This window comes from Phlebotomus papatasi, chromosome 1 (genome assembly GCF_024763615.1).
Source record: "Phlebotomus papatasi isolate M1 chromosome 1, Ppap_2.1, whole genome shotgun sequence".
In the NCBI taxonomy this organism is placed as follows: Eukaryota; Metazoa; Arthropoda; class Insecta; order Diptera; family Psychodidae; genus Phlebotomus; species Phlebotomus papatasi.
The window spans coordinates 72,328,472-72,351,304 of record NC_077222.1 but is presented as its reverse complement, the minus strand read 5'-3'; the positions used below and the strand labels follow the sequence as shown (position 1 = coordinate 72,351,304).

General features: G+C 35.6%; 2 protein-coding genes and 1 long non-coding RNA gene across 3 annotated transcripts; 2 read left to right on the top strand and 1 right to left on the bottom strand.

The window, feature by feature from the left end:
* The first annotated feature begins 868 nt into the window (after positions 1 to 868).
* On the top strand, positions 869 to 1,440 carry LOC129801512 (uncharacterized). The gene is made up of 2 exons (XR_008751702.1): positions 869 to 1,053; positions 1,270 to 1,440. It is a non-coding gene; the product is annotated as an uncharacterized LOC129801512 (long non-coding RNA).
* A 1,527-nt stretch (positions 1,441 to 2,967) lies between these two features.
* LOC129800670 (Fanconi anemia group I protein) lies at positions 2,968 to 12,261 on the top strand. The gene is made up of 4 exons (XM_055845246.1): positions 2,968 to 3,178; positions 3,243 to 5,497; positions 10,336 to 10,539; positions 10,602 to 12,261. The coding sequence occupies exons 1-4, from the start codon at positions 3,128 to 3,130 to the stop codon at positions 12,175 to 12,177; spliced, it is 4,086 nt and encodes a 1,361-aa protein (XP_055701221.1). The 5' UTR covers positions 2,968 to 3,127; the 3' UTR covers positions 12,178 to 12,261.
* A 4,070-nt stretch (positions 12,262 to 16,331) lies between these two features.
* On the bottom strand, positions 16,332 to 22,762 carry LOC129801447 (U4/U6.U5 small nuclear ribonucleoprotein 27 kDa protein). Its single transcript, XM_055846511.1, has 3 exons — positions 22,641 to 22,762; positions 22,311 to 22,526; positions 16,332 to 17,468 (listed from the first exon to the last, which is right to left on the bottom strand). Exons 2-3 carry the CDS (start codon positions 22,505 to 22,507, stop codon positions 17,132 to 17,134), a joined length of 534 nt encoding a protein of 177 aa, XP_055702486.1. The 5' UTR covers positions 22,508 to 22,526; positions 22,641 to 22,762; the 3' UTR covers positions 16,332 to 17,131.
* Between the last annotated feature and the right edge of the window lie 71 nt (positions 22,763 to 22,833).

Below are 22,833 nucleotides of genomic sequence, written 5' to 3'. Positions count from 1 at the left end.
TTTTCAAAATTTTTTATATTCATTTATTTTATTTTAGCAAAAAGTTCTTTAGAAACACAAAATAGAATATCCAAAGATTGTATATTGCATATTTTGATATAATAAACTACTCTCGATTGTCCAGAAAAGCGTGTAGAATTTTCCGGGTCATATATGACCCTATTGTCAGCAAGGGAAAAGTTTATGAAAGTGTTTTCGTGCCAACAATGCAGTTGGGACAGTTGAGACATTGTTTTTCTTTGTGAAATACAGGAGGAAAATATCTTGCTCCTGGACATTTCATCTTATATCTGATGAATTATTTATAACATATTTTGCAATATTTTAGAATATTCTGCAAGCGTCTCATATTGTGCAATTGCATTGTGTGTGAATAAATAAGTAGATAATTTTATTTTTGCCAAATACTACTCAAAATATTGTGACAGTGACAATTCAAGGGATTACCAGGAAGATTTCTTGAACACCAGGAGTACAGTATTCATCAAGACAATCTAGTTTGCCATGGTTTTGGCCAAATTAATAACTTCAAGCAAAAAAAACTCTTAAAAAGCCCGTGATATAGATTTTGAAAATGGTATGTACACTTCCCTTGAGGACAATAGGGTCATATATAACCCGGGGTTTTTCCGAGTTTTCACGCAATGGAATTTTTTTTCCTCTCTGAACTATTATATTTGATTATTATAAAGCATTAGGAAAAACTCAATTTTACATGAATTCATCTGCTGCATAAAAGTGTGACGCGAAAGACCCATCAAAAATAGTCTGCTGATTTCGTCACGAAATCGGCAGATTTAATCGGCGCGTCGGCAGATAATATGCCGACCGTCCTCATATTCCCATCAACCCATCGATCCCCATCGAAAATTTTATCGGCATCGTATCGATTTTTCGATTAATTTTTGCCGCACTTTAACGGGCTTTCTCGATGAACTGTTAACAGGAAAGCAAAGTGCGAGTGGAAACCGCGAGAGCGCGTTAGTTGCTCTTAACATTTGGAGCTGAGAAGGTGTTTTCCGTGGTGCTCTGTGTTTTCTTCCAATTTTTAAGGTAAGTTTTCCATTTTCATTCGAGTAAACTAGTGAAATATGTTACTAAAAGTTTCTCAATGTGGTTCACAAAGATATTTTTATTGTGAAGTGTTTTTCCTGCATCAATTTCGCGAGTAAAAATACTTTGTGCAATTTTTGACAGCTCGCCATCTTTATAATTTTCCGCTTGTGAATTTATTTTCTACAACTTTATTTTTACGTTTTGTACTTTCAGAAAGTCATCATCATCAAGTCCAGATGAAGATTCCTGAGCGTAAGCTTCCAGAGATGCACTCCCACTAGAGAGACTTTACATGGAGCAATCGTAATCCCAATATCCCGAGAGGAGATGTGTTGAATCATGTTGAAATATTATTAAAAATAAATCTGTTTAAATTGAAATAAAGTATTTTTCTAATAATTTTGGGGGCGTGGGGAGTGAAATATATGCGTAGACAGGCTACTGAAAGTCTCAGCAGATTTTCAGACGTTGTGTCTGCCTTAATACGCAAGAGACATACGCATAAAATCTGCAGACATATCTGCCGACTTTTAGAACAGCGTCGTGTTGCACTTCGAGAACAAACGTCGGCAGATAATATGAGGACGGTCGGCGTATTATCTGCCGACGCGCCGATTAAATCTGCCGATTTCGTGACGAAATCAGCAGACTATTTTTGATGGGTTATCTGCCGACGTTTGTTCTCGAAGTGCAACACGACGCTGTTCTAAAAGTCGGCAGATATGTCTGCAGATTTTATGCGACTGTCTCTTGCGATTAAAGGCAGACACGACGTCTGAAAATCTGCTGAGACTTTTAGTAGCCTGTCTACACATATATTTCACTCCCCACGCCCCCAAAATTATTAGGAAAATACTTTATTTCATTTAAAATTGATTTATTAATGACACAACGTCTACATGTGTGAAGGTGTGTTGTGTGTTTAGCGAAATTCTGTCCTGGAGATGATGTTCTGTCCTGAAATCTCAAAGTTGAGATGGGGCTTGCTCCGTGAGTCCCTTGAAGTGACAGATAAGACCCTCCTGGAAACACCGTTCACCTTTTTTCCGGGCTTTGATGATGATTTTCTGGAAGTGTACAAAATGTCCTAAATTAAATATAAATTAGGAAAAAAATGTCTAAAACTTGTCTAGATGAATACACAATAACTCTATTTATATAAATAATGCATTAGGGAATTATTAAATCACAGAATTATCGTGAAATTCACGAGAAAATAAATTGACAAGTGAAAAATTAAAGATGGCGAGCACTCGAAAATTGCACAAAGTATTTTTTTTCTCGCGAAATTGAGGAAGAAAACAACTACACAATAAAAACAGCTTTATGTAACACATCTAGAATCTTTGGCTAACATATTCCACTAGTTTATTTGAATGAAAATGGAAAACTTACCATGAAAATTAGTGGAAAACACGGAGCAACACAGAATGCACCTTTTCAGCTCGAAATGTCAAGAGCAACTAACGCCTCTCGCGGTTTTCACACGCACTTCGCATTTCTTGTCAACAGTTCATCGAGAAACCCGTAAAAGTACAGTAAAATTAAATCGAAAAATCGGTGTAATACCGACAAAATTTTCGATGAGGATCGATGAGTTGATGGGGAGTTAAGTGATTTTCAGTCTCGAGAATATCAAGAAGCAAAGGGTACAGTACGACGTCTTTATTCGTACTTTTATTCACTTTGTTTGCACTAATGGGACACAAAAATATCTACCTACTATCCAGGAATATAGTAATCCGTGCTTTTACACACGTGTACAACTTTTTTCGGGGGGGAGGGAGTACAACGAGTACAACGAATGAAACATTTGATTTCAATTCGCGCGCGAAAAGCTCACACCACGCCTTATGGTACGCCATCGGCAAGCACTCGAACTAAACTTTTTAAGGTTAAGTACGTTGGCGATGGAAAATGCGCCAAAATTTGACGTTGCTTGTTTGTGTTTGTGGTGTTTTTGTGCGATATTGTTGTGAAATCCAAAAACCGGATTGGAAAACAAAATAGAGTTGCAACTGCTAAAAATTGTTAATCTGGATGATTAATTATTTTGCAAAGGAGATTGAAGATGGAGGAACAAATTGAAGTGGAACAGTGTCCCATAAATTACCGTTTTAAGGTGAAATTCCAGGCTTTTTTGTATGTTTGAAATCTTGACATTGACCTTCGGATTTTATTTCCAGACCATAATCACGAAATTGAAGGATCTCAAAGCTAAGGAAGCTAATACAAAGGAGATCTTCAGCACAGTGATGGAATTCCTAGCAGATCTTCCAAAATTGAAGGCGAAACATTTGGTGGAGACAGTTGAATTCTGTGAAGAGTTGATTCGGGATCAGGAATCCTCTTTCATTGCTTGGAAAGATATAATGCCACCCACTGTAGTTGCTATTAATGAACTCCCGGAGATCAATGTCAACGGGATTTCAATGGCTGGTGGTGAATACCGTCAGAAGATCATTCTTTCCTTGACAACACTGAAATGGAATAAGCAAATTGTAATTCCGTTGGCTGAGATGTTCAGGGAATTGGTGATCACGAAGGAGGAGAGGGAAAAAGTTATGAAGAAATTGTGTGAATCTCTTCCAAAAATCACTCCAGCGGAAATCCCTTCACTGGCCTATCAATTGTTTTCTCTCTGCAAGAACCCTACACTTCTTCTCATGCCAATCTTGAATCTCCAGAGGTATTTCAATATATTCCACTACCAGAAGGCGTACGAAGATGTCCAGAGCAATACTACAGACTTTGATGAAGCTGAGATACATTCGGACAAGGAGATGAGGAATTTCGAAGAGACTGTTTTGTATCATCTGAACAACATTACAGAGTTTTCCATGACGGAAAAAGAGATTGTGGCAACTTTTCGAGCTCTTGCAGCCACACCGAATTATATCCTTACACCTTTTGTCACCACAGCTATCCTGACAATCTCCAAGATCAATCGACAAATTGATATGAATCGCTTGTCTACATCTATATCCCTCTCCTTTTTGCGATCTGTGATCAAGAATGCTGAGAAGGAGAAGGAAATGGCCAGTGAATCTGCTTGGTGTCGAAGCACATTCAACAGAAACTTCATCAATATTGAGAAACTATTTGAGATCTTATTTGAACAGAGCAAAGTCGGAATGGATGTAGTGACTCCAGGTTTTGTTGGACTACTCTTCATCTTGCTGAAATCAAAGAATCAAAGCAGTCTCAACACTCTGGCCGTCAGTCTTCTGCAGCAATTCCTGCGAAAAAGGCCACAATTTGGCCGTGGAATTGTCAAACACCTTCTAGAATTTCTCATGGCCAACTACGAAGCACCCCAGTTGGCTGAATGTATGAATAATCTCAGTCTTACTAGCACCCTTGCGGTTTCCGAATGCATGGACGGCCTGAAGAATCTCATGGACTTCCTCCTGATGATTCCAGGACTTCAGGCCATGAGAATTGTCTCATTCATCTATCCCCTGATCAGAATTTCCTACGTCACGAGGGACTATTTGATAGATACCCTGAGGAAGGCAATGTTTTCGCACGATGAATGGACCAGAACCTTTGGTATCTATGGCTTTTGTACACTCCTCAAGCACCTGAAGAACAGCAATTCACGGCGCATTGGCTCAAGCAATGTCGGGATTATGAGTCAAATCAGCATTTCAGGTTTTTCCATGATGTCCCAATCAACTCTGGGGAATCGTGGTAATCCCAATCGGGACTTTGATATGCTAACAATGGAAATTCTTGGTATTCTCCGAAAGGTCTTTGACGAAAATATCCAAATGAAAGAGATTCTCTATGATACTCTCCTAAGAGCAGTTGATCAAAACACCCAGCTAGCTCCTCATGTTCTCTTTTTCATCGACTTCCACTTCCGGAATTACTTTGAAGTGGATCAGCTCAATTTCACCATAAAATTCCGGGAATTTATCACAGAATCAGAAGACAAGATTGAAGTATGGGACAATCTTGGAGCCCTAATCTACTTTGTGGGATTCTGTGTGGTCACATGTGATAAGTTCGAACTGCAGTACGATACGGGAATTCTCAAGGATCTCCTGGAATCGCTGATCAATCGCATTGCAGATGTCACTTTGGAGAGTTTGGGTGTTTCAGGAACAGCCTCTCCGCTCAACATTGCCATCGGCACTCACTTTGTCCAGTGCCTGGAGGGAGTGATGGCATACTGTGCTCTGGCTTCAACTCCCTCAAATCAGTATATAGGGAAAATTGGAAAGATCTTCGAGCACTACGAGAAGTGCAACAAAACCCTAAAGGATATGTGGGAGTCAGTGAAGAAATCGGCAGGAAAGAAGGGCAAAAAGGGCAACATGACTAAAACCACAATGATCACTCAGCAGATGTCTCAATTACCACAATTTTCAGCTGGAAAGCGTTCAAGCATTTGGGATTTTGCTACGTTGGAGAGATTCCTGATCGTTATCTATGAGTGAGTACTTATGCTATATAAGACTTCTAATAATCACAGCTAGTAGGGGAGACTGGGGTAAAACTTGTCAAAACGCATATTTAATTCTTTCACGAGCTCTGAGAAAACTTAACTCTTTCGTCTCTTTTGGGACTCTGAGTACCCAAAAGAGACGAAAGAGTTAAACGTTTTATAATGAGCATATTCTTATAGGAAATTTACTGCTCTACAACATTGCAGAAGACTATTTTCCTCTATCTTTTCGAAAGAAATGTGATTTTCAAATCATTTTCTAAAAGTCGATTTTGTGGAGATTTTAAAAATTTCTGGGGCAAATTTTGTCAGTCTTCGGATAATTTGTGACGTTTTACTCCCGCAAACGTTAAAAATATCAAATAGACATATTTTTATAGGAAATTTATTCCTCTACAACTTTGTCGAAGATAATTTTTCTCTATCTTAACGAGAAATGTGCTTAAATTAAGCTAATCAGTATTGATATTTTTCTGCCAAATATTCCAAAAATAGGGCTCAAAATTCCATTATTTTTTATTTAACATAATCCTTCCTCGAATCCCTTGAAACTTTGTAAGTTTAAGAAGGTTGATGAAGGCTGTCAAGCCGCAGTCTCTTTTATTTTAGAAAATAGTGAATATTGAAATTTTCGTTTTGACAAAGTTTGCCCCAGTCTCCCCTAATCATTAGAAAATTTTGTATTTGGTACGCCCAAAGCAAAAACTAGCTGCATTATACGATAGAGAGTTAAAAGAGTCTCTGCATAACTCCCAAAAATAATCTTGGGATTAGTGATTACGTTCAAAGAAAAAATATCTAAGAAAAGGGACAGATAATCCTAATCGGCTTATGTAGGTGAGATTCTTAACGTGAGCTAACTTGGAATGCATGCAAATTCGATTTAGAGCTGAAGTTGGGAGACGCCATTCAGTTATCTTGAATCAAATTCGTGAAATTATGCAAATTTTGTATTTAAACCAAAATATCAAAGATTTGGATGGAGTGGCAGAAAAGTGATATATGGGTGAAATGTAGACCAGAAAGTTCTCTATAATTTTGCCGTAGAACTTGATCTCATCAATTACTCAGAAGCCGAGATAATCGAGATTGTTTGTTTCTCAACTCGTTTTTTCAACCAGAGCGCCCCAAGTGTTTATTTGATGAACTTCAACTATATCAAAGAATTGTTGTATTTTGTGAGACTTTCCATTTAACTCTTTCGCCTCCCACTTTTATTCAGCAGATGAATTCATGTAAAATTGAGTTTTTTCTAATGCTTTATGATCAAATATAATAGTTCAGATAGGAAAAAAAATTTCCATTGCGTGAAAACTCGGAAAAACCCCGGGTCATATAATATATGACCCTATTGTCCTCAAGGGAAGTGTACATACCATTTTCAAAATCTATATCACGGGCTTTTTAAGAGTTTTTTTTTGCTTGAAGTTACTAATTTGGCCAAAACTATGGCAAACTTGATTGTCTTGATGAATACTGTACTCCTGGTGTTCAAGAAATCTTCCTGGTAATCCCTTGAACAGTCACTGTCACAATATTTTGAGTGGTATTAGGCAAAAATAAACTTATTCACACAATACAATTGCACAATATGAGACGCTTGCAGAATACTCTAAAATATTGCAAAATATGTTATAATTCATCAGATATAAGATGAAATGTCCAGGAGCAAGATATTTTCCTCCTGTATTTCACAAAGAAAAACAATGTCCCAACTACATTTCGCTATAGATTTGGGACGAAAACACTGTTATCCTTGGGGACAATAGGGTCATATATGACCCGGAAAATTCTACACGCTTTTCTGGAAAATTGAGAGTAGTTTATTACATCAAAATATGCAATATACAATATTTGGATATTCTATTTTGTGTTTCTAAAGAACTTTTTGCTGAAAAAAAAAAAATTATTATAAAAAATTTTGAAAAAGAAAAGTCATTTCGCAAAGTTCGAAATTAGTGATTTTTGATCTCAAATATTTTCTTTTCCTGAATATCTGGAGTCTTGAGAAAATTAGCCAAGAATCTTACATCCTTCTATTATGATGTCGTGCAAAAACCGATAGATTTCAATTAATGTAAATAGTAAAAAAAATTGTTTTTCCCCGGGTCATATATGACCCTAATGACGCGAAAGAGTTAAAACCCTATTTTAAGTGTCTTGGTTGAATAGAAGCAGTCAAATTGGCATCTGAGTGGTTTCAAAGCATTATTATGGGAAAAGTCATTTTTTTTCACACTAAAACGACAAAATTGGACAGATAGCATTGTCTGAACAAAAAATGATATATGGACGAAATATAGATATAAATGTCCTTTACAATTATGCCGAAATAATCATCAAGATCGGTTAAGCATTTGTCGAGTTGAGGTTATTTTATATTGAAATTGGTTTTTCGACTGTGGCGCTATAGCGCCCCTAGCGTTGGTCCTACGAAGTTCAAATGTTTTAGAAAGTTGTAGCGCTTTGTCATACCTTTAATTTGCGCCCTCGCCCTCACTCGACAAAATCGGTCAAACAGAACCGGAAATATGCCATCATATCTCCGGTTCTATTGTAACCACAGCGAACCCACGCCACTTTTTGGAAACTTAATAGCCTAGACTACAACATTGTGAAATTTGATCAAAATGCCCAATGGCGTGTTTAAGAAAAATTAGTTTGAATGTGCTAATGTAAAAGTGCTCATCGAGAAGAAACCAAAAGCCCAAAATGTACGTCAAAATGTGAATTAGAACCGGAGATAGAGGCTGGTCAATTTTAGAAATTTGACCGGTTATAGTTCGGGTCATGGGTTATCGATCGACTTAAGTACTCTTTTGTTTGATAGGTTGTAGATCTTACATTTTCCGCCTTAGCGCAGAATCACATTGACAGTGCAAAGCCTCAACTTATTTGGTTAATTTACGCATTTTCATTGCAATTTTTACGCAAATTCTCAATTACCGTATTACTTTATCTCATACTCCGTGGCACTAGGTGAAAATAGTATAAGAAAATTTAATAAATAAAACGAAAGTGTGATAAACGGTGAGCAAAAGAACTGTACGAAAAACTGTAGCAAAAAACCTAGTTTTTTTGTTGGTCACTGTTTATCGCATTTTCATTTTATTTATACAATTTTCTTATACTATTTTTACCTAGTACCACGAAGTATGAGATAAGGTAATACGGTAATTGAGAATTTGCGTAAGAATCACAATAAAAATGCGTAAATCAACGAAATACGGAAAGCATATTACTGTCAATGTGATTCTGCTCTTATAGCAATAAATGCTCTGCTGAGACAATCCTAAATATTCGCGGAGACGCAATGTCTCCTTTCTAGGCCAACGCCTCTGGTGATGGTGAAAACGACTGTAATAGTTTAGTCGATCGTTCGATCTCAGTGAGTACGGTCGTGAGTTCGTCTGAAGTCGTCGTACAAGCGATAGAACATAGTGCGGAAAGCTCGCGACAGTTTGGAGCCCACACCAGTCAATTGCATAAGCAGGTCACCTCCTAAGTATATTAGATTTAAGAATAGATATTGCTTATTAGGTACCTTATAAGGTATAATCTGCGGCTACAACATACTAAAATTTGTGCCCGATGCACAATAATGGAGTTTTTGAGTTAGTTAATTTAGAAAATTGATTTTTTTAATAGGCTAATTCAATCCAATTTCCAGACGCTTTAACTTTGACAGAGGATTCAACACATTATGTTCGTATTTTTTCTGAAGAGAATTACATAAATTTGCTCCTTGACTCTTCTAGAATGTCACTGTTTAGTGAAAATTCTTTAGATATAATTTGAAAATTTCTTAAATACAAGAAGAAGACACGAGTGCAAAATGCTTCTATTGGAAACAAATTAATCCAAATGGAGCCAAGGGAAAGTTTCTAATTGGAGACAAACAGTGTAAGTGAAACCGCGGCGAAAAGCTTCCAAAACCTTGTTGAGTTGCTCTTGAGTGCAGGATTTATTCTTATTCCTGGTCTTTTCTACTTTCTCATCTAAAACAAAAAGAAAATCTCTCCAAAAAAATCATATTTCCGGGGTTTCCTATTGAAGCATTTGCAGACATTTCAGATAAACCCTTTTTATTCACGAAATAGGTAATTATTTCATTTGAACTTCACGTACCGTTAACAATAAAAATCAGCACTTAATTTAACTAAAATTATCCAGAAATATGACATAAATGTTAAACAAAACGAACAGTCATCTTATTGTGTTTTTCATTGGAAAACATGGTCGACCTATGAAAAATTAAATGGTGAAAAGGTACACTTTTAATTTTTCTTACAAATTAACAAATTAAAATTTGTGAATATCAATGAATTTTCGCTTTATTTGGACCAAAATTAACTGTATAATGAAACTGACGTATAGAAAATATATAAATATAGTAATTTAGTACTGTATTTATCATGAAAACAATGACGTTTCCATTTGGAGTAGCGAAAAATTTCCATTTAGAGCAGGTTTTGAATTAGCTTAATTTACCCTAATAACACTCCTAGCGTTGGTTTTATGAACTGGCGATGTTAGAACGGGAAGTGGCATTTCAAGATACTCGCTTTCTTCCAGTGTCCCAACTTAGAATTCTCTTTGGGTCATAAGATTTCTTTGATTTGAAAGATCTTTAACATTTTGTATTCCATGAGATTCACTGTGTTAATTGCACAGGGCTGTACCTACATAAAATAATGAATGATAATTTATTAGTTTATTAGTTACTTTATGCAAAGGATGTTATACCAGTATAACATCCTTTTTAGCATAATAATTTCTCAATGAGAGCCTATAATTAGGGAAACCTACATAAAAATTACTTTCAGGAAAGCCGGAGTTTTTGGATCAACTCAGCATATAACTTCCGTTAGGGAAAATCGCGAGTTTCACTGTCACGTCTTAAGGATGACCAGAGATTTTATTAGAGATTTTCCCTCTCAGCCAGAATATAAGCATGTGGCCAATAGTCGACGGCTCTCAATGCTTCTCTGTTCTTGTTCAAAGACCCTCTTTGAACACTGCGTAAAGAGGTAATTATTGCAGATCTTCAATCAAATCTGATGATTCTCTAGAATGTTCTTCTGAATTGCAGATTATTTTCCATTATGGAGAGATTTGACGTGGAAGCAGCAATGTTGGGAGTAGAGGCATTCAAGCAGTGCCTTGTCACGGCAAATGTTGTGTACAAAAGGAAACTGGCAGAGATTTTGCGAATTGTGACGGGTCAGAATCAGTCAATTCCAGAAAATATTTCCATTCTGGTGGCAGTGATTCAGGAACTTCTGGAGAAATGCATGGAGGAGACATCTCTCTTTGACATTGATGCCAATTCTCGTCAAATTCCGGGAATTTTGCTCACATGTCTGGAGATACTCTACTCACACATTCCACCAGAACGACCAGAATCACCGGATGCATTCAATTGGCTCCACAATTTTTGCCAGAAGTATTCTATTGTGGGAAAAAATCTGGAGAATGTGCACAAAATGCTTTTTGTGCAGCATCTGAAGACAGATGAGGGATTTTTTCTCAATTCTGTGGCTTCACAGTTGAGTGATGTAATGGGTGTAATTGGATGTGGACCAGATAATCCTACTCCGTCGAATCTTGAGTCCATTGAGGAGGACACTGCTGAGAGTTGCCTCTTGCATTTGTTGCAGGTATTGAGGAAGGAAGTGACAGATGTTGACTATCTGATCATGAAGGTTAAGAGTATCCTGGCCAAGTTGAAAATCATGGGAACGATGAATGATGATGAACATATTGAGCCTCTGGTTGGGATGGAGAGAGCAGTTTGTATGCATCTTATCAAGGTGGCAAATTGTATGCTCACACTTTCGAATATCCAGATCAAGTTGGGAGCTCCCGTTGAGACCATTCTTCGGCTGATTATCTCCTTCTATGGGGCAGTTACCAGTGTGACTAAACACTTTATTGTTAGGCATCCACTGATTCCTGTTAATTTTTCAGTCACGCGTTTTGAGAAGTTAGTTCAAGTTAGCGGAGGATCTTTGGCCAAGGGATGCTATCAACTGATCAAGTACATTTATGATCAATTATCACCAGAATCTGAAGAAGATGCACCCGCCAGAGGAGCCAAGAAGAAGGAATCTGTGGCTATTGTGGTGAGAAATACCCGGTATTTGTCCACAGTGATCCGTGAAATGGAGAATTTCAACAAATTCGTGAGGATGCTTGGCAGAAAATCAAAGAACAAAGTGCTCGAGAAGTATCTCCATGAGGACTGTGTCAGGGATTTTCGTATCAAGGCAGATAGGCTCAAGGATGCCATGCCTGGTGACATTGAGGAATATTCTTCGCCTGAAAGTGATGAGGAATGCAATCCCAATTCTTCCAGTGACAACGAAGACTCTCAGGAAATCCAAGCAACAGGCAGTAGTGCATCGAGCACAGTTCAGGATGTTGTCCCGGAATCTGATCATGAGGATGCTATTCGTCAGAATGTCCGGAAAATCCGCAACAAGACCAAGAAAAAATCCTCAGAATCCGATAAAGAAGAATCTCCCCCGAAGGCTGTCAAGAAAACGAAAGCCCCAGTGAAATTAAACAAGAGAGCAGCAGGGATTGTTGTAAAGTCCACCAGGAAGAAGCCGCAAGAGGATTCAGCGACGCCTCCAGTTGCCAAAAGACTCAGAAAGTCAAAGTAATTTTTATATTTTTTTTTATTCATGGAAATTATGGGCACATAAGTGAATTCAATTGGAACGAATAAATTATGGATTATGAAGCAATTAACACACAGATTACTCTTTGATTCTGACAAGGAATGTCTCAATTTTGCAATTCACCAAGTGGAAAAGGGAGGATCTCGATGACTTCATCTCGACTATTCCTCATTAGAAATCAAAGTTGGTACAATATTTCTACAATAAAGCCCAAAAGTGTCCACAAAAGTGCAACGGAAGATTAATAATCAGAATATTGAGAGAAAAATGTTTCAAATATTTTTTTTTATAATTCTAACTGTGTTATCACACTTGCACATTAAAATTTTAATGATTCACATTAATTGTCGATGATGAGAGTTCAAATGTGTAATTTGTATGTTTGAGTCATTTTATATTCAAAATTTGATCTATTTGTTGATAAAAAGGTAGACTTGGCCCGCAAAATTTGATATAAATTGATTTATAGCATAAATGCGAAAAATTAATGCGATTTTCTCTTTAATTTTTTAATGTGAAAAATATTTATGCTTTAGGTAAATTTAAACTTATTTTTGCAGGCCAAGTCCACTTCTTTATCAATAAATAGAAAAACCCCAAATATTAAGTGACTTAAAAACACAAATAACATATTTGGACGCTCACACGCGACAATTAATGTGAATCACATTAAAATTTTAATGTGCAAGTGTGATAACGCCGTAATAAAGAGTTCAATTCTGCAACGAGATCAAGATCTTGATCTTATCTTGGCTTCAAGGCTTCAAAAATGAATTTCTACATTTTGAAAAATTCTTTTTAAATCCTATTGGAATATATGATAATCCTTAATTTTTGAAATTGAGCTCTCACTAAATTCTAAAATACTTGTATATTGTTTGTATTGTCCCTAATACAATGCTTCATGCTTTTGAAATTTTTGCATAATAATCTCCATCATAATAAGTTGTGATTCTTTATATTCATATCTTCTTTATAAACAAGCAGTCAACAATAGGGAAAATTGGGGCAGCATTGAAATTGGACTTTTTTTTTATTTTTAAATGAAACTGAACGTTATTTTGATATAATTTAGCTCAACAATTGAATTGCGAAGCTAAATTGTAACATGATAAAGCTCAATTCCATTTAAAAAAAAAAGGAAAAAGCCAAATTTCAAAACTGCCCCAATTCAAAAGTGCCCCACTTCCCTCTACGCCATATTTTAAATTAGGGGAAAGAATTCTTATAAATTAATTTAAGGGTAAGTGTGCTAAATTCCGGCCAGCTTGCAATTTCGGTCACCTTTAGTGTTCCTCAAATTTCCAAGAATTTTTAGTTTTTACATACTCTAGAGATTATACAATGCAAAAAAATAACAAAAAATGCATCATCGACAAACGAGATGACGTGAAAAAGGCTTTGGGAGAATTTCTGAAAGGCAAAGATCTATGAGAACGAAGGTGGCCGAAATAGGCCACCAAACCTATGTCTACATTTTTATTCATTCATTCATTTTCAACCGCTTATCCCTATTGGGGTCGCGGGCCCATGACATCCAATCTAGCAGCCCACGCCTGTCGGTCCTCCGCCACTTCAGGAAGATGTTCGGGTTCGATCCCGAGGCGTTCCAAGGCAAGATTCTGAATTTGATTCAGCCACCTTGTCCTAGGTCTGCCTCGAGGCCGAGGTCTCCTCACAATGGCTTGCATAGCTTACATTTTTATTCATTTTAAAATATATTAAGAATGATTTTAGAGTTAATAAAGACGGTAAACTGTCTACAAGGTTCCTAGCAACACTCCCTAAGTATAAGGAATAAAAAAAAATCAATTTGTATTAAAATTATTAAATTTCAAACTTGAGACTTTGACGCTTGCATGCAACTATGCCGAAATTTAGCACACTTACCCAATAAAATCCTTTTTCGCTTCTTTTTATTAACATCCAAAGGGATCTTTTAGGATTTCTTTTCAAAATAATATTTTTTTTTTGAAAAGGGGCAGAAGATATTTTAAAAATTGTCTTTGACATAATGTCTGAGAGGTAAATTCCTATTGAAATCAGTTAATTATGGCTCCGGCGCTCCTTTTAGGTCACAAAAATTTCATAAAGTCGAAATTCGAATACTTTTCTCTCTCAAACGATTTGCATAAGTCTCTCCTACTCTTTAGGACTCTTCTTCTTCTTTTGAACATCATAACTAATTCAATTTAGCTCAATTGAATTTGGAGTGCTAGAGAATGAGATAGACATGTAAAACGTATGTGAAAGAAAGGAATGTGAATTTTGATTTCATGAAATTTTCCCGATCTAAAAGGTGTGCCGCAGCCATTAGCAATCTTTTAGCCCTTTTTGAGTGTTGAAAAAAAATATTGGTTTTGATACATTTGACCTAGGTTCCCTTATTCAACCTCGTTCTTTCTTGAATATCCGTTAAGGAAAAATATATAGAAAAATTCCCAGATTTCTATTCAAAAATTCTTCTTAAGGTTTATATCTAGGAACTTCCTCGCCATCCCCTATAGCTGAGAAATGAAGTGGTAAATAGAAAACTAATTTTCTGCACAGTTACTGCTCGAACTCCACAGAGACGCCAGTATTTCTCATCCGAATGGCATCATGTTTAAGCTTGTTGGAAAGGTCTTGGAATTTCCGATACAACTGAACCGGTTCCAATTACGAACCGGTTCATAACCAATAAATATTTTTTATCTGAAATTCAATTCACTCCCAAATTATTTTGAGCAATGTTTCGATGATTTATAAATAGTTTCAAAACGGTTATACAAATCAGTAATGAATCGGTTATGAATCGATAAGTGTTTTTTATCCGAAAATAAATTTTATTACCCCAAAGCCATTTTGGGGGATTTTTTGAGTGATTTATGAATCGATTCAAATCGATTGAGAACCAGTAAACGTTTAATAATGTAAAAGTAGGGGAGACTGGGGCAAAATTTGTCAAAACGAAAATTTCAATATTCACTATTTTCTAAAATAAAAGAGACTACTTAAACTTACAAAGTTTCAAGGGATTCGATGGAGGATTATGTAAAATAAGAAATAATGAAATTTTGAGCCCTATTTTTTTTTTGAATATTTGGCTTACAGAAAATATCAATACTGATGCTCAATTTAAGCACATTTCTCGTTAAGATAGAGAAAAATTATCTTCGACAAAGTTGTAGCACTGAGTGAGAGATATCCGAAAAAGTTAAAATAACATTCCGGAAATGTTTATTTTACTTTGCAGTATTTATCCGAAATCGGTGTAAATATTGTGCTTTTTAGGTGTATTAGGGGTTAAAGTTACCTTTTTTCATGTTAATTTTATGCTTAAAAAGGTGTAAAATTAACATTAAAAAATGTTGATATATTTTTATATCTAAAAAGTGTTAAAGTTATGAGGAAAAAATGTTAATCGCACCCCTGTTTTTCTCTCAGTGGAGGAATAAATTTCCTATAAAAATATGTCTATTTGATATTTTTAACGTTACGAGAGTGAAACGTTACAAATTATACGAAGACTGACAAAATTTGCCGAAGTAATTTTGAGAATCTCCACAAAATCGACTTTTAGAAAATGATTCGAAAATCACATTTCTTTCCGGATAAAGGAAAATAGTCTTCTGCAATGTTGTAGAGCAGTAAATTTCCTATAAGAATATGCTCATTATAAAACGTTTAAGTGTTCTCAGAGCTCGTGAAAGAATTAAATATGCGTTTTGACAAGTTTTGCCCCAATCTCTCCTACTTTTGAGGTATAGCATCTAAGTAACGAGTTCGAGCAATTCGCAACTCTGGGACACTGCTCCCTTTTTGATATTAAGATGTGTCGAAACGGTCAAAACTTTTAGCTCCGCCCATAATCGAACACTTTTGACGTGGCTCATCTTACAAGTCGAATTGATAGTGAAAGAATCACAGCTCACAAAGCTTTAAAAAGAAGCATTTTTGCAATGTATTTCAGGACGCAAAAGAATTCAAATTGTAAAATTTTCTCAGTTAGATTTTATCTCTCAAATATTTCTATTCACCTTTACGAACACTTTTGAACGATAGTGTATATCTTATACGAATTATTATCAAATACAAACTGTAGTAAGAAAACTGAATTATAGAAAAAAAAGAAACTGTGATAATAAACGATGGAATTGGTGGCTACAAAAATGATTAAATACTGTAATGAGATGAAATGATTCTTAACTGCTAACATTTGAAATTCTTTTTTTTTTAAGAGGCTCTCCTGCAATTTCTTAATCAACTATGCATGCTTTTTTGATGAGAATTTCTCATATCCTTTTTTTCCTTCTTCTTCTTTTTGTTTTTGGTACAATCACAATAATTTTGTAACAATAATTTCTTCATTTAACTTTTAGTGAGGTATATTTTTATAATTTTTGTTTATTTTTTTTATCTATTGAGCTATTGCAAGTTGTGTGTGTGTGTGTGGAAATCCAGGAAGGATACAAGAATTTCCTTCAGCTGAATTTTAAGGCTATGGCATTGGATTTGATTTGTGTTGTGGTGGATTTACCCAATTGAATTGAATCCCTGATTTACAATACAATTCCCCTGCTGATGCTCTTACAGATCAAGAGCCCAGGGAAAATTGCATTTCCTGTAAAAATTTATAACTATTGCAAAATTTAACATTTGAGGTAATACATTTGTAAATAACTATTGCTGTGTTGGCTGTAAAATAAAATAACTATTGTGGTTTTATGTGGCTATTGTAGGTGTGGAGGTTTTGTAATAAAATAATCTGTTTTTTATAGTTTGTGGTGAAAAAAAAATACCCGTCACTTTCAGTAAATATCCTTCTGAGATTGATTTGATTAGTGATTTGATAACAGAACAAAAATTAAAAAAAAAAAATGAAATGATAAACGAAGAAATATTCAACGGGAGGTAAATTGCAGGTAGTTAATGTTATCGTCGCGACTTAAGATCTCTAAGCGACAAAATCCAGGGGGCGATTGAAGCCACCCTTTCGGTTCATGTACTGCCGGTACTTTCGCTTGAGAATCACGTGAACTTCTCCGGCATTGTTACCCTCTACCTTCTTGTTTTTAGTGGTGTCAAAGCCACAGAAGCCCATCGTGCGCAGCATCTCTTGCTCCTCTGGACTCTTCCCCTCGAGATCTGCCTCACTCACTGACGGACGTTCACTACCGCCAGCACTAGAACTCCCACCGCCGCTTCCGCCTCCGCGGCCTCGAGATCTCGAGGGGCCCGGCTGTTCACGACGATCTCGCTCACGTACATACTCCCTGGATCTCGATCTAGACCTACCCCATGTCCACCAACAAACAAACCCTATTAACTTCAGTCACAGGGACAAGAGATCCAAGCCAAAACTACGTCAATGACATCAATTCAAAAATTTACCAGATTCAATGCATTTGGAATATCGTCGGTTCCGAAGAAGACTATTGTAAGTCTACCTAAACTGAGAGAAATCCGAAAAAGTTAAAGTAACATTCCGGAAATGTTAAATTTTACCCTGCAGTATTAATCCGAAATCGGTGTAAATATTACCCTTTTTAGGTGTATTATGGGTTAAAGTTACCCTTTTTCATGTTAATTTTACCCTTAAAAAGGTGTAAAATTAACATTATAAAATGTTGATATATTTTTACACCTAAAAAGTGTTAAAGTTATGAGAAAAAAAGTTGATCGCACCCTCTTTTTTTCTCAGTGTACAGTAGTATAAAAAGATGGTATCATTGAATGCAGAAACCTTAGATCTACATTCCCACAAAATTTTATGTTGATTAATTTCTTCCTGCAAAAGTTACTAAAAAAAACTAAAAATAGTTCGGAGCATTTTTCGAACTTATTCCAAAGAATATTATTGTAAAAAGGGTAACAATAGTATTCCCCGGAAAATATTTAATCTTTAATTATCGTAAAATGGTTTACAATACTCTAATCTGTAAAAAAAATAAATTGGGAAATTTAGGTATTGTAACTCGTTTTATAATAGGAAAACTAGAGATAAGCCCAGATAAGCTTATGGTAGCAGAGATTCTTTACAGGTAACCTGGAAATGCGTTCAATTATGGAGTGCTTGCAACTCGGAATGTGTGAATTGAATTTTGGGGGTAAAGAATCGCGTCGAGTAAACTGTTCTCGGCCACCGAAATGGATAAAATTGGCTCGACGCGATTCTTTACCCTCAAAATTCAACTCACAATCGAATTTTCACGCATTCCGAGTTGCACGCATTTCGAGGATATCTGTAAAGAATCTCAGCTACCATAAGCTTATCTGGGCTTATCACTGGTCATTTTCTATTTTAAATAGTCTGAGTGGGGAAGACCAACAAAAGAAAAAAAAGTTCATTGAAATCGGTTAATAAACATAAGTGATAGAGTCCGGTCCATATGGATATTAGAAAGGGTCGGGGTACAGTGGGTTGGGGTAGTGACGGATGGGTCCCATCGTTAGAAAGATCTTGCTCTCAGATACAATATATGCTAAAATTTCATCGAAATCCCTTGATAAAAACAGAAATGCAGTCCGGTCATGAGATTTTTGATTATAGCTCGGATCAGGGAACATTGATGGAAGAGTGCGACCCACCGTTGGAAAGGTCTCGACCTCAGCTACAACATATTAAAATTTGAAGAAAAAGCGTTGTCTAGTTTTCGCAATATTCGAGATCGAGTAACTGAAAATCGATTTTTCGATTAATCGGACCTTCGATTTAATCGGATGAAATTGGGAAGTCATAAAGGTTGTATTACTCCACGAGAGCTTTCCAAAACATCAAAATTTTTCCAAATCCGACAATTAGAAGCGGAAATATAACCATTTGAAAATTGAATTTTTGACCCCCTCCAGCTCGTGTCAGGGGAGTCGAAGGAGGTTAAGTTCAGTATCGATCGAAAGGTCTTGGGCTCAGCTATAACATACTAGAATTTGAGATCGATCCATGCCATAGGGGCTGAATTATTGAGAAAACAAAATTTGGGGGTGTTTCAAAATGGCGGAAGGAGGGGGCGGGGGATGGATCTGACGTCAGCTACTTCTAGCCGCCCAGCGACATTTAACCTTTGCCGAAAACCGCTTGTGGATATCTCTTTCCGTTCTCTCTCCAGAAGTGGTTATACGACGGACGGACGGACGGACGAACAGACGGGACGTCCACGAAAATCGATTTTTGGCGCATATGATATTCATGATCTATGAGTGTCAAAACGCATATATCCAAAATTTGGGCCCGATCTGATGAGGTCGGATTTCACCTAGGACAACAAAACCGAGATTGTAAAGAAACTCAGCTAAAGAGAATTTGCGATTTACAATAATTCTGCGCGGAAATTTTGACGAATTTCGTATTGCAAAACGACTTACAATACTATAACTTGGAGTTTTATAGAGTAAAATCCGAGCGTTTGCATGGCAATTCTATTGTAAGTCATAATTTCATGTAAACAAGAGGTTATAAATTTAACGCGAAGTCAATATAGTCAATTTGCCATTATCAAAATAGTCAGAAATTGAAGCAAATTTGTATGCAAAAATTAATTAAATTTGACCATGCAATAATTATAATTTCACAAAAAAATAGTCCCTAGATAACAATTTTACCTATGAATTCAAAAAATTGGGAAAGAGCGCAATAAAAATGTAAAGATGTAATTTTATGTGATAGACAAATCAAATTTATATATATATATATAAGGTTTATAAATGAAATTTGTATCTTGAATTCAGTTCTTTGTTCTTTAATGTTGTTGAATTTCAAGATGTTGAATTTGGAATTGTTGAATTTAAAAATTATTGAATTTTTATGTGTAAATTCAAAAATTGTTGAATTCTGTTTATTGTTGAATTTTCTTTTCATTTCGAAGATTTTGATTTTTTTGCCTTTTTAGACATTTTTATTGGTTTTTCCTGTACTCGGGATCCCCCCTAATGCGAAATGATTACATCTGATGCTCCGATCTTCACGATATACTTATTATGCAAATAAATATTTGATGTTCTATATGACTTTTGCCCAATGAAAAGCATCTCGACAGAAGTATAAGTCTTAATTCGAAATTCAACAATCTTTCTTTACACAACTTTTGTTTAAAAATCAACAACTTTTGTCTCAAAATTCAACAAATTTTGTTTAAAAATTCAACACATTTGGTTGAAATACACAATGCTTCACACTATAATAGTGTTAAAAATTATGATCAAACTATAATAGTTGTAATTTTTGATGATGTGCCAAAAAATACCATAAAGTTGTGTATTTTTTCACATTATAATAATGTGAAAAACTGTAATCATACTATAAAAGTGGTAATTTTTAGAACTTGTCAAACAGTTTTAAATCACGAAACATTTTTGAAAAATTTTTATAATTATAGCAGTGAGATATTTTACACAAAACGCAATTAAATAATTAATTTATCCGATTTCACACTATTATAGTGTTAAAATTTTACACATTTTTTCAAATTAAACAACATTGTTGAAAATTTTTCAACTATAATAAGTGGTAATTTTCAATCACGTGACAATAAATTACCAAAATGTTGTGCATTTTTTAAACATTTTTAAATTAAACAAGTAAAATGGTCGATTTTGCACTATTATAGGGGAAAGTGGTCTGCCTTTGAATGCGACAGCCTTTGAATATTGTAATTTTTTCACTTTTCTTTAAAGCATAAATTCTTTTCTATTAACTATTAGATAGCTATTCATAATCCTCACAAGTCATCAAAAAATGCAGACCCTAGCTCTTATTTTCTAGGTGCTAGGGCAAAAAAACGAATCTGAGCTCTAAACTGTAATTTTGATGTTCCACAATTCATGTGTTTTTTCATAATTAAAATAATTTTTCGAACAAATCTTCTATTGTGAGTCATAGAAGGTTATTCTTGGATGGTATTTCTCCAAATACATTTTGATTCAGATGAGACAATTTTTGTGGGTGATAAAAGTTTGCAAATATTGCTCTGCGGCAGCCTTTGAATCTTAATGTTGTGTGCCTTTGAATCCTCTCTTTCCATGCATTGAAACATCTGACAGCTTCCTGTCCGGGAGCAGAATAGAACTCCTACTTTGGTCTGACGAATGTCATACAAATACTTATAAAATGCTATCTTGCTCCGGCCGGGATGTTTCAAACTGACAATTGTCAACTTCAATGGCGTTTTATTACAAATTTTCAAGTGAAAAACAGAGCTTCAGAAAAATGTAAAAAATGTTGTTGTATAATGACTTTTGACTGCAGTGGTGGTTTTATTGAGTGCATTAGGGTTCATGCTAATCAATTATGGGCCGTTTAATGTTACAGCCCTAATACTCTCAGTGAAAAATTAAGATTCAAAGGCTGCCCAACCACATTCAAAGGCAGACCATGCAGGCTGCCTTTGAATATATCGACATAACATTTTCAAGTTCCTCACTAGGAAAAACTGAGGACTTGGGAGTCCTGAATGGGGTAAGCATAGAAGCTTAATGAACAAGAGAATATTTTGGTGTAGTGAAAAGTAAAACTCATGTTGTAGTTTACTCTGAAAAAAATCTCAAATTTTGAACATCATTTTTCGTTCAAAGGCAGACCACTTTCCCCTAATAGTAAAATTTTACACATTTTTTTACTGTGTACGCTCTATTTATATTTCTAAAAAATCGGTATATCAAATTCAATATAAATATTTCTATTGTAAGTCATTTTAAATTACCAAGTTCTGATTTTTTTCCAATATTGTATGTCGACTTATCACATGCATCTTGTTAAAAATTCCGCTCTAGGTTATGATAAGTCGAGATACATTATATAGATTTTTCCGACTGTTAAATTTTCCAAAAAACATTAATAGATAGGCATTTTTTTTTACATTTTCCACTAAAACTGCAATCGTGGAACATGTTTCATGAGGAAGTACTTACATTTTTCTACGATATATTGCAAAAAGTAGAGGGAAACTAATTGCAGTAAAATTTTTATAGCTTAATATTATATCTCAAACATTTAAACTTCTCTCCTGAAAAGTTGTATTTTAGAGACTTACAATAGTCTTCTTTGGAACCAACGATATGAGCTTGGATTTCATTGCAAGTGGAGAGAAGGTGAATTATAAAAAAAGAGGGCACACAATACACTACACTTAGTCCTTCACCTCGATCTGCGTGGTGGACGATCGCTCCTCTCCCGGCTCCTTGAATGGGATCGATGTGATCTCAAGCGGCGGTCGCTGCGCTCCCAGTCATCTCTTTCGCGAGATCTCTGACGCTTCTTCCTCTTCTCTCGATCACGTTCCTTCTCCTTTCGACGGTCGCGACGTGTAGCGGGGCTCGGTGATGGTGTGCGCCCCATTTCCCTGAGAAAGCCTCTCCTCTGTACCCAGAAAAAGTGAGGTTATTGTATCAAACTATACGTCTACTACAACTAAATAAACTCAAATGCACAAGAACTGAAATGGAAACAATGCGACAGACTTGAAACTTACCTTTGTGCAAGAAATTAGTTCACTTAACAATCCTTAAAACTAAAAAATGCTAAAATAAGAAAAAAACTATGCAAACATCGCGCAAGCGGTGTGTCAACTGTCAACTGTGCAGTGCAGTTGTCATATCCAGCCACGAGTGGCGCTTGCTATGTTAAAGAGGTCGATGTTTAAGGATTTCTTCCAATGCAAAAAA

What these genes read in the sequence shown, in the direction of transcription:
- LOC129801447 (XM_055846511.1), bottom strand. Translation starts at nt 22,507, where the DNA reads ATGGGGCGCACACCATCACCGAGCCCCGCTACACGTCGCGACCGTCGA. An exon ending in CGTCCACCACGCAGATCGAG is followed by an intron (nt 17,469 to 22,310) that starts GTGAAGGACTAA and finishes GACATGGGGTAG; the next exon opens with GTCTAGATCGAGATCCAGGG.
- LOC129800670 (XM_055845246.1), top strand. Translation starts at nt 3,128, where the DNA reads ATGGAGGAACAAATTGAAGTGGAACAGTGTCCCATAAATTACCGTTTT. An exon ending in CCATAAATTACCGTTTTAAG is followed by an intron (nt 3,179 to 3,242) that starts GTGAAATTCCAG and finishes TTTTATTTCCAG; the next exon opens with ACCATAATCACGAAATTGAA. An exon ending in TTTGAACACTGCGTAAAGAG is followed by an intron (nt 10,540 to 10,601) that starts GTAATTATTGCA and finishes TCTGAATTGCAG; the next exon opens with ATTATTTTCCATTATGGAGA.